At 39.4% G+C, this 12,391-nt stretch overlaps 2 protein-coding genes across 3 annotated transcripts in view; one reads left to right on the forward strand and one right to left on the reverse strand.

Annotated features, from left to right (window-relative positions):
* The window catches only part of qpct (glutaminyl-peptide cyclotransferase), a 131,039-nt gene that overhangs the window by 99,304 nt on the left and 19,344 nt on the right, over positions 1-12,391 (forward strand). The gene's annotated exons all lie outside the window — the stretch shown is intronic.
* The window catches only part of prkd3 (protein kinase D3), a 42,285-nt gene that overhangs the window by 29,070 nt on the left and 824 nt on the right, over positions 1-12,391 (reverse strand). For both annotated transcript variants that reach the window (XM_058090052.2, XM_058090051.2), the window contains exon 2: positions 10,323-10,903. In XM_058090052.2, the coding sequence (XP_057946035.1) occupies positions 10,323-10,610 (288 nt within the window). In that variant the 5' untranslated portion in view covers positions 10,611-10,903. The remainder of the gene's footprint in view (positions 1-10,322; positions 10,904-12,391) is intronic.

A 12,391-nucleotide genomic window follows, 5' to 3' on the forward strand; every position in this document is an offset into this window, starting at 1 on the left:
AGTAAATTTCCTACATTTATGTACTTTACCACCTTTTTACCTTCATTTTTTACCTTACATAAACTCAACCAAAGATGGGGAGGGGTTCTTATGAAACGTTTAACCACAGTCAGGAGGTAGAAAGCACTGGATCATTTATTTAGCTTGAAGTGCCTCGATAAAGAATGTCACAAGATCAGTGTGATACAAGGTGCTATTATTCATCACATAAATGAGTCCTTTGACTCGTGTGTTTGTTTTTTTTTTTAAATAATGCTAAGAGACAGATTGCACTGCGACACCAACATAACCTCTCAATACTGTTGCTGATACTGTATATGGATATATCAAGTCTTAAAAGAATGTAACATTTTGAAGCTTTGATTTACAGCAAGAAAAAAATTATACCTCATAATTACGCATCCAAATAAGGAACCTGTATTTTATGTCAAAACAACAAATGTTTCTTTTGCTAATCAAACAACTGCATTGGAATTAGGTCGGAAGTGCTCTATGTTAATTTTGTGCAAGTCCCCGAAAACTATTCAATTATCAAAGTCAACAGTAGAATTGTATTGTTTTAATTAAACAATATTGATGTCCAACAAGTGGATGTTTTTCCAAACAACAAAAGAATGACAAACACGTGGAATGCAGTGCCAAAGATGTCTCAAAAGACAAAAAAATCTTATAATAAATAGTTTCCACAAATAATTTCATGGACCAGACGTCCTCAATTCAGCGTGGGCATGAAGCAAATTGAATGTAAACATAGAGTAAACAAAAGTCCCAATTACAAGATAATTGCTGATGTCATTATTAAAAGCTGAGTTGACTGCAAACATGAGAAACAATAGTTATCAGCTACTAACAACCACAAAAACACAGTACTTTTGCAGTTTATATTTTGAATAGAGCTGGGATAGGCTCCAGCAGTGAGGACAAGCAGTACAGATTATGGATGGATGAATGGATGGAATTCCACTGTGTTGTCGCTGTCTGGCGGTGTCAAACGATCAGTATCAGTATTTGATGGTCGCTGGGATCTGCGTTTAAGGCAAATAAATGCCGGCTCTGACATGGCAAATTAGAAGGATCTCTGTGTATAAGAGTCTTAGGTATGCATGGACTCTCTGCAGCTCACCATACATGCTCCACCCTCTTGCCTTAACCAATATGTACAGTATTTCCTGTAGGCTGCACACATCCAATGCTAACAATTGACTGTGTAACTGTTGTTGGAGACAGCTCCTGTTTACATTATCCAGAACAACACTTTAACCTTATCCAGAGTTGTTACAACAACCTGAAGACAGATTGTTAATTCAATTTGCTAAAAGTGAAAAGTTTATACAATGACAGATTTGGGCTACGCTATCTATCCACCGCTGTGCTCATTTAGCAAATTGCTTTAAGTCTTTTGCCAAGACATAAAAAATACTGTAACTCGACTAATTACAGCCCATGATTAGTCAAGGGACTGCTGGATATGCTTCCCTGCTACAGTTGGTGTATGGAAAAGGTCTATGCCAAAGAAAACACACTACATCTGGAATTAGACAGTAGAAATACACTGTGCAATTGCCTCGAATGGTTCATATTCAAGGAGGCGTCTTGTACAACTGAAAACAGGGAAAATTCATCCCGTTACTGCCCCATGAAGGCCCACATTCATGTGACAGTGGGTCTACCCCTGGAAGTCAAATCAGCTTCTTTTCCATTGAAAAGGAAGGACATGAATTCCATATGAACGTGGCCCGGAGCAGAGAGCAATCCTAATGTGGAGTGACATTTTAACTCTACGGGCTGACTAACATGTCATCCTTGTGGCAGAGAACGGCTCACGGTTCATTCAGAGGTTTAGCTACTTAGAGCTGTGTCATGGTAGAATGAGCCAGCATGTTCTTTGAAGAATACCAATAATAATCTATCTTCAATTGCAATATTTGGCAGCATGTGCCCAGAGCATATTGGAGGTTAACCAGTATTCTAATATGGATTGTATTCCAATGTAGACCCGGGTCTTCCCGATCTCCTGACTGTGTGGCCAACATACTAACCACTCGGTCACCGTGTGGCCTTTATTTATCATATTTCATCATATTTCAAAAAGGTCAATATCTCACCACTCCGATGCCGCCGACATTCAACTACACGCTTCTTGGAAATGACATTGCAGCAAGTTGTCTATGAACCGTCTTAGCCAAAATTCTTGCCCCCTTTCTTCTTAATCTCCTACATGAAATCATTTGGTTGTTTGCACAAAATCCTTGAAATTGCCACTATTTCTCATTAAGGACAGCACACTAGTGATGTACCGATCAGTACTGACAGATTGATATTTCCGACCTCACCGTAAAAAACGTCTACCGGTAAACAAGTCTTATCCATTTCACTCAGCCACAATGGTAGGTTTCTAGCAAATATCTGCTTGTGCTAAAGCTATCCAAAGACAACCCCAAAGAATTTTTTCACATAGCATGTGATTATTTGAATTAAGATCAACATTATTCTTCTGTAGTAATCTTCCTGAATAAGTGCCAAGGCAATGAGTGGAGCAGTGATATATTGACAATGAGATCACTGTTTGGTTAGCAGCCACTGTATCCTCAATGAGAACCAGGTGGGTCTTCAGTCAGTCTGTGCATGCCCTGGATAGTGTGCACTTATTATTATTTTTTTTATAAAAACGTCAGCATTTTGTAAATATCAGTGCATCAATCTGTGTGCATGCATGTCCACATGAGCATCGCGCATGCAAACGGTGTCCAGAGAGCAAGTAGAGAAGAGGAAGCCTGAGTCACAGGATCTTAAACCTTCTCAGGAAGAGAGCAGAGTGATCTAAGACATGCTTGGCTCGGCCCCCACACACCACTGATGAGTTATAGCTCTGCTGCGATCTTCTGCCAGCACCTCCGCCTGAGAAATACAGTGCAGTACATAGTACATCTCGCGCTCACACGGGGCATATAAACAGGTGAGCCTCAGAGAATTTATGTGAGGGTGAGATTGATGGGAGGTTATAAGGCAACATATAGTTGCGTGTTCTTTGTTTGCAGAAACTATATGTTTTAATTTTTAAAATCCCTTCTACTGTTCATTTACGAGTTTAAAAAAAAAAAAAGATATTAATCTCAGACAAATTTCCAAGTTCAAGAGGTCACCTTTCATCAAAAACGGAGACACCAAAAGGCAATATCTGTAAATGTTTAAACAGACATAGAAGAATAATAGCAAGTGCAGTGGAGGGAGAAGTTATGTGAACATCGGCTGTACAGACTGTGCTGCTTCGCTGACCACAGCAAATTGGAGAGAATATGGAAACAGGGAGGGGCTCCAAGGGGAACTAACCAACGACAAGTAGAGCGGTAGAAAGGCACAAAGTGACGAAATGAGACTGAGATCTGTTCCTCTCTGATAAATGGCAAACTAATCGCACAAATGCGGCTTTATGTTACCTCACTTTGCAGTGCAAAGAGAGCCACATCTTGTAGTAGATACAAAATCTCCATTACACGCTAGGTTTCATGTTGTATTCTTGGTTTTTTTTTTTTTTTTCCAACATCTAATTGCACTTCCGCTGCCACCTTCCTACCAGTGGGACAGATCACGCACTTCACTGAAAAGACAGGAAAGGCAAACAGTGCTGTGATAACAACAGAGAATAAGACACTCTGCAACCTGATGCAACAAAAAATGTCAACCTGATGTTTTTGTCCCTTAATTTCTGTTTTGCCTAAAGCCATTGGTGTGTTGTGGTTGTCAGCTGGTAGAAACAAGGAGAGAAAAGTCAGGTCGTTAATGTGTGTGGAATGGGATGTGAAATATATTTTTAAATAGAAGTTTGTAGACTTTATGTCAGTGTTTTATGCTGATTTCCGTAACGATGACAAAAATCAGATGGACTTACAGTAACCCCTCGTTTATCACTGATAACCGTGATGAGTGAAATTCCACAAACCAGAACTCCTTATTTATGAATTAAATATTTTTTTGTATTTAGAAAACCTGCTAAATACATTTTTTAAACATTATTAGAGCCCTTGAGACATGAAATAACACTCCAAAATAGAATACATAATAACAGACAATAAGCTAATTAAGACATAAATAAGAGTCAGCGACTCACTGCTTTAGTGCATTACAGTAACCCCTCGTTTATCACTGGTAATCGTGATGAGTGAATTTCCACGAACGGGAATTCCTTATTTATAAATTAAATATTTTTTTGCATTTAGAAAATCTGCTAAATATATTTTTAAACATTATTATAGCCCTTGAGACATTAAATAACACCACAAAATAGAATAATAATAATAATCACAGACAATAAGCTAAAGCTAATTAAGACATAAAAGTCGGCGACGCACTGCTCACTGCTTTAGTGCATTACAGTAACCCCTCGTTTATCACTGATAACCGTGATGAGTGAATTTCCACGAGGCAGAATTATTTATTGATAAATATTTTTTGTACATTTTCAAACATCATTAGAGCCCTTGAGACATGAAATAAAACCCCAAAATAGAAAACATAATAACAGACAATAAGCTAATTAAGACATAAATAAGAGTAAGGCGACATTTAAAATGGTTTAAAACAGTTTAAAGCGGCTTAAAGCAGTTTAAAACGGTTTAAAGTTGAGTTTTAGCTCAGCCAAGCACATGTTAGGGGTAATTGTACCTGTTGTGTATAAACTGCAATAAAATCCTGTTGTTCTGGTAAAAAAAAAAAAAAAAAAAATCAGATGGACTTGATGAATAAATGGTTCAACATACTATTTCCCGCCGATTCAACATAATCACAATCACAGCCCATTTAAGCGGTATTAAGAAGAGATTGGATTGATGTGGGATAATCTCCCATCACTGGTTCAAGTATGGTGAAGGGCATTCCGTAGCAGCTCTCTATTGATGGTTTGGCACTGAATGAATGGAAGGGCAACAGCTACTCTCTGTACCCCTTGCAAGGCCTGCCAATAGGGCTGTCCCAGCCTTGCCTGTCCCATTCCCCAGGAGAGGACCACCCTTCTCCGCTCTGTCATTCCCGGACTCTTGTGGCTGAGCCTTCTGTTCTGCCATGCCACTTTACATTTAAAGTAGAATGAGGCAGCAGAAATGTGCACTACAGATGGTAGAAATTACTTAGCTCACTTAACTTCAGAGATGTTTTTCCCTTTTTTTCCCCCCTTCTCTCCCTTTTCCACAAATTACTCCAAGACCAGAGAAATTGATAGATTCCTTGTGCAAGAAAACCTTTGAGTCACACATGGAAAACTTTTGTTTTTTCAACAGTCCCAATTGTGATATCAAGTCAGACAATTCCATTGCTTTGGAATACCTAAGTGTAAAAAAACCACCAATGGTTATCTCAGTTGGGCTGACACCATAACAATGTGTCTTCACAACCAATACCAACACCACATATTGACTCAAGACTAACCTGTTTTTACTTGAGAACTGAATGTGCTCTCCAGGAAATGTCTGGCCCCATGTATATCACACATGAAGCCCTGTGTCAAATGAAGGGGGGTTCAGGTGTTGATTTATTTTCCATCTGTTTCTTTTGGTCAATGTGAACTATACTCAAGTTCCCATTCCCAATTGCCCATTGGTACCTTTATCATCTTTGTATAATCAAACCAGAATTTAAGGGAAATGTTTAATTTGTTCTTCCATTACCTGTGCCAAAGATTTCTATCCAACGGATCTTTCTGGAGCAGAAAAAAATTCAGTATAATCGGCACTTCAGAAACACTTGATTGTCCACTCCACTATGTTCATAGGATCCTTATTGTGAGTATAATCCTTTTGTTCACAGATGTAATTATCATGGGTTCTACTCATGCCGAATCTTATGCATGTGTTACTTTTCAATGACAGATCAGGTAGCTGTCAAGAGGTCCACAGGCAGGGTTTGTGCTTCTATTGTGTCCCGCCTCCAAAATTTTTGCTGTCTAGACCTGAGGGTCCATTTATGTGAAAATGTTTTTGAAACCATTGCATTCACATATTTGCATATCCTGCCTTATAGGCTAACTTGCCCGCTAAATGCATAACCTACATGATCAGCAGAGAAAAAAACAACTCAACATTCTTAGTGGATGCTTGCCAATTCAATAGTAGTCAATCTATACAATACACATCCTGTATAACACCCACCGGGGACACTATTTGGAAACAAGGGGGTGCTGCAACTGTATATAAATCTTGAAGCCTTCACATGGAATATAAAATAAATGTGGTAAGATTGAGAAAGTGCCTTTATCACAGTGGGCCAACCACATCCTGAGTATCTGCTGCAGCAAGGAGGCTTACAGTATATCCATAGCTTGTGGAAGTCATTTTGTCACAACAAGCTGCCTCTAGTTTTTTCCATGAAGTATGAACTATCATACATGTGCCACTTATAGTTTATGCTTAAACATCTTTGATAGTGCCAAAACAATATACGGTCGTGGTGATCTCATGTCTTACAAGAACAGCATGAAAAAGAAATTATGATTACACAGCTAGTTCATCCTTTTTGTGTTGAATGGTCAGAAAATCAGCTCCCAAACCTATTGCCAATTTCTGGAAAATAACTTAATCAAGCAGTGGTGCAGGAAGAAACATGCAGCACTCTGCAAGGCCATGTCATTTACGCAGCGCACAGCTAAACAGTATAAGCTCTATACAAATTGGGGGTGTCCCAGTACGGGTTTCTCACGCTTTGCAAATGTGTCATCACCGGTGGATGTTTCAGAAAGCCGTGGTGTTGCAAAAATCCTTCTTCAAGGTTGTGTTGATGTGCCACCACGGGAAACTTGTGCATGGCAAGTATTACACTGTGTTTTTTCATACTTTCACGAAAAATACACGGTCGACATTACTCCTATGCCATTCTTAAAGGGGACCTATTTTTCGACCCTTTGTATAGAGTTGTGGACTCCTATAGAGCAGCTACACACAATAACCTGCACAGAAAACCTTCTAGATCTTCCAGAACCTGCACCTATTCCAGCTGTATTTCCTTTGATTCGTGCTTCCTGCCAAAACAGTCTTGTTTTAATTGATTCTACCCATGGTCGGTCTCAGGGCATGCCCAATTCGCTGTGATTGGTCACATGCCCAAAGTGCTCCCTAACTATTAACTATATAAGGAAGTCCGTCCCTCTGTGACATCACAAAGGGGCAGTTTTACCACGCCTTTTGAAACTGAGTCTTTTGAGCCATCCCAAACTTCTTTCAGGGCTCACTTCTAAATACGCAAAGCTTATTATCTGAAACTTTGGCATCAACATTGTTGGTTTATTGCAAAGTACTACAAATGTACAATTAATGGCATTTGAATTTTCAGAACTTCTAATACAGTAATTCAACCAAATTGAATGTATAGAAGTTGAGATAACAATCCGTGTTTCTTGCATGACTGAGTGATGAGTCATTTGGTGAAGCCGGGCAGTTCTTCCTCAGAGGAGAGGAGGAGACTGAAGCACAAAGAAATGGGAGGGGGAAGTGGATGGGTAATATTACCATATTACATCTCGTGTTGACAGACACGGAAGGTTCTGCTGACTGGTGGGATCCTGCGACAGCCCAAGTTATGTTTAGCGTTCTTCAGGTAAAAATGCAACACAGGAGAGAAAAGGTTCACCATTGCAATGCATATTTTGCTGGTCGTGATCAAAGATGGAGTGAAACACAAAGGGCCTGCAGTCATAATTTCCACAGATATCAAAGCCATATGGTTGGTTTTTATGAGGCAGCTGGTGCAGTGCACTGTATTTAGCATGGTTTAATAGAAGAAATGCACAACAATGTGGTTGAATGTTCTGGACATGTTCTGTCGCAAGGATGTCCACAAAATTATAATGTAAAATGATTTACTGTATGTTCAGCAATACAGTCAATAATTTATTGTATAATGAGAAAGTGTAGTCATAGTGTCCGCTATCTGGGAAAGGCTGGGCACATTGCGGAGTTCTTTGGGAATTTTTGTCCAATCAATCAGAAGACAACATGTGAGGTCAAAGGTTGCAGATGTATAACTGAGCATGTTAGAAAGAAAATCTTGACTTTTGAATGGAGAAATAGTAGTTCATCGGGAATGCATTTGATGGCTCAAGTTCTTCTACACCAACCTGATCGTTGCATGGCTTTCAGTGGACAGCAGTGAGAAGAGAACAGGGACTTTGCCAAATTGTTCCCACAAAGTTGAAAGCATGTCATTGTCCCAAAGGTATCGGAAAGTCAATGTATTAAGACCCAGGGTGAACCTTTACATGAAGATACTGTGTATAATAGCAAGAATGAAAATATTTCACTCAATAAAGATGTAACAATGCACTAGTAATTTCCTTTCAGAGATCTGTTCCACCCTTTTCCTGTTCCATATTATTGCCGCAATACCACTGCATTATAGTATCCATGATGTGTGTGCAGTGATGAGACTCTACAGAACAAACTATATTACTAACCAATGAATGCAAGCTGATGACAAGAGCAAAAAAGTTACAACCACCAAAAGAGCAAACCCCCATCCCCCATGCTCATCAAGTTAGCGACACATTTACATTGTCTCCTGTTGATTAATCATCATAATGTAACTGAACTGCCCAAATACTAAGGTCTCAGCGGCTGATTGAAGTGCATTGTTTAATCGCCCCCCTCATTTATGCAGACAATGATAATTACAGCTACAAATGAAGTACACAAGAGGCCAAAAAAAAAAAAAATACAACGTATGGATACAATGCCTTCTCATTATTTAAACAGCGTCTGCACAGTGTTAATCACATACATGCACAGAATGAAGTATGCACGGACTCAAACAAGCCATTAGCGATACAGTATAAACAGGAAAGGGGATGGCAACCTTAAAAAACACTACATAATTGAAAGATGTTCACTTCAGGTTTATTACAAGTCAACTGCACAACACGTTCAGCGTTATCCTATCTCTTACTACATTACTACAGTTAACAGGATTTAGTCCATAAATAAAATATACAAAAAAAATCATAAAGTAAGAATTCATAAAGTACATAAAGTACATAGTGGCTGTGGAGTGAAAGAACATAGGCAATATTGAAACTATGCTGTAAAGTCCCACAGACTCAAGTCATATGCCAAGCAGGAATGACAAATATTTCACTATAAAAAATGCCTAACTGTCAGTGTCTTCAGTTCTTGAACACTTTACAGTGCAAACAGAAAAAAGGCTGCTGTATCTCAGTGTTTAACGAGCTCAAATCGCCGGCAATGTATTCAACCATAATATGGCTGCCCAGTAAAACAGTGTTTCCTATACATTCAATTTCAACCGCAACAAATAGGCCACCACTAAATTCCATGTTTTCAAAACGCATTTAATTGTAATTTTATATATGTTTTATATATATTTTGAAAGTAGCTACATTTTAACAAACTCTAGTTTAGCACCTTCTATCACTTCTATTAAGGTTCTATTTTAATATATTAGCCGATATATCAGATATCTGCTTTTTTTCCGCCCCCAATATTTGTATTGGCCCCAAAAGTCCCAACAAAATCCCACCTTACAGTGTAAGCATAGCCTTAGAGACGGATATAAAAGCACGTATCCCTGTTCTCAAAGAGCAGCGGGTGTTGCTGTGGGCCCCTCCCACTCTCAAAGCACTCAAGCGGTCTCAGTCTTGTTTCTGACATAAAACATGATTAAAAGGGACAAGCATAAGCCAAAGAAGTTGATTTGTACTTCTCAATATTTGTTTTGTCGTACTCACTTGTCCATCCCACAACAAAATTCTCTTAATCGTCCATTACAATCACATGTATGTGTCACAGATAATTATGCAAATTTGGCTATACTGTCATTTAACGACTTTTTCGCAAGCCAATTTTCATTCCAGTAATATTTGCACCTGTTGGTAGCACATACTATGTTACAAACGGAAGTTGCGTTCAGACTACTTTGTATGCCGAAGATGTATTTGGCAAGTGCCGCAGAGTAGCTAGTTAGCGTGTTTGTGCAACTTTCGGGATATTTGCATGAAAATGCAATGTCACCATGAGGCTGTCATGAGAAAGACGGATCGCCACAGCTATTGTGTGTGTGCGCTTTTGCTGTGTCAGTCTCAGGGCAGGAGGCCCAGATGTTTGTTTTGGAACACCTCAATAGATGAATATGGTAAGTTGACAAAACACATGCTGATGCAGCATGTTGGTCCACTGCTGCTTTTCAGAATAGCTGCTTGGGTTTAAAAACAAAGTAGCGGTGGCTAGGATTGTGTTTGTAAGGAACCTTTCACTTCGGGAGATGTTCGATGTAACTGAATATATAAAACAAAAACAGCCATTTTACATTTTAGATGAGATTCTTACCTTCTGGTCCACTATGGAGCACACCAGGTCCTTGACAGCGGACAGCGACAGGTCACTGGCCTCCAGGTTCACAGTCTCTCTGGTCAGTCCAATCTGCAGCAGGAAGGACACCCCATGGAAAGAGCTACGAGAGTTGGTGGGGCTGGGGGCACTGTGACTTCCGTTGGACAGCCGCGTGTAAAGAGGTCCAGCCGGGGATGGGGACAGAATGGCCGGCAAGGTCGGGTGGTGCGGATGGAGAGAGTGGAGGTAGGCACGAGGTAAGGATGTGGGAGAGGAGGCAGACATTGGTTTTTTTCCAATGGCAACTTGCAAAGCTGAATACTACCGGGTTGCGTGACGGGATGTTTGCTGGGGAATATCTTTGGTACTCATCGGTCTCAGTGAGTCAGTATTGTATGGTTTTTCCAGAATGTCAACTTGAATTTATAAATCAGGAGGCATCAGTGGTCCCACACGGCACAGTTGTTCACCAGATGAAAAATAGTTTCTGAACATTCCGTAATATCACAGACGTCATATCTTGAAGTGGTGCTCCTTGTTTTCACTGAAGTCACCGATCCACTCTGACCACGGGAAGACTGTCACCAAAAGAAACAAATATGTGTTCACAATCTAAATATTTAACAACATTAAAGCTGCTGTATGCAGCGGTTTAGAGGGCACAAACTGCAAGTGTTATATCACCCGTTCTCGTGTAATACCACATCCCAACCCATTAATACACTCGCACACAACAAAAGGATAATATGTTGCAAAAGCAGTGTTTGGAAATGCATATGATTTCACTCACACAGATCAAGAGGAATATAACAACCGCCATCCATCAGTTTTCACATCCTTTTTGTCTTGAACATCTCTTTTATGACAAAGCGGTGATTGACAGTCTAAAGGCCTGTCTTACTCAGAACAAATGACAGTTTTTTGTCACAAATATAGACATTTATTTGTTAAATCTGTTCTCTTAAACCATTATTGCTAACCTACACAAAGAAATTGGTGGTGTTATTATTTTTTTGGTTTAAAAACAATACATTTTGAGTTGCTAACATATACAATACAATCCTTATGTGACACTTGAACACGTCTTCCTGTTTTCTGTGCTTTCTAATGATATAAAAAGAGCTAAAAAGGGAAAGCTAAGAATGCATGTACCTTCTGGAAAAAAAATGCCAACAACGCTCTATTGACATAATGCACCCTGCATGTCAACCACTACACAGCGACATTGTTATTATTATTGTTATCATTGTTACGCTGAAGAACTACTTCACAGGCGTAGTGACACCTTGCCACTCCGCACCTACTCGCTACTAACCGCCTAGCTTCACCACAAAAGGTAACACTACATTTTGTTGTGTTTTTGCTTTTAAGTTTGGAAATGTTAGCACTAGGTGTAGCGTTCATTTCGATGGTGCTATGCGAAAACAATGCTCCCACAATAAAAGGTTCCGGGAATGCTTAAAACAACCAAAGTATAGCAAAACACTGAGTATTACATGTTTTCATGAATGTGCCTGTTGCTACATGGTTACAGCATGTATGTAAAATGATCAAATGTTGTTGGAGGTGTTTTAATAGTGGGCTTTCTATGGGGGATAGGTGTGTCCCATTATGTACAGTACATTAATGAACTGTTTTTATATCTTTAGAACACTTGTCATGGAATCAAACCACGGTTCACCAGGCCACTAGGGAAGCCAGACCTGAGAAATCGCCCCGTCTTTATGGCGTTGGCTAACTTTTGAAAAGGCGGAATGCATCTTTTACATGTTGTTAAACCCAAGTCTTAGCGGTCTCATTGTAACATTAACATTAGCTATTTAAATCGTAAATGTTTTACATGATAAAACGTTGCTTTGTGATGTGCAACATTTCATGCTGGTATTTTGGGGGTTTGTGTGTGTTTTAACATTTGCAGTATTTTTGTTTTGCATCTGCTTTGATCCCGTACAGTATTTCTTATTTGGTGCATCTGTTTTATGGTGGTTTTGGTTATGGATCAATTCTGTGTTTGGAGCGTTTGGACGTTGCCGCTCGTTGACCCGGTCTTGCTGTATTATTCTTAC

This window comes from Doryrhamphus excisus, linkage group LG14, assembly GCF_037039965.1.
Source record: "Doryrhamphus excisus strain RoL-2023G ecotype Guam linkage group LG14, RoL_Dexc_Guam_v1.1, whole genome shotgun sequence".
Taxonomy (NCBI): Eukaryota; Metazoa; Chordata; class Actinopteri; order Syngnathiformes; family Syngnathidae; genus Doryrhamphus; species Doryrhamphus excisus.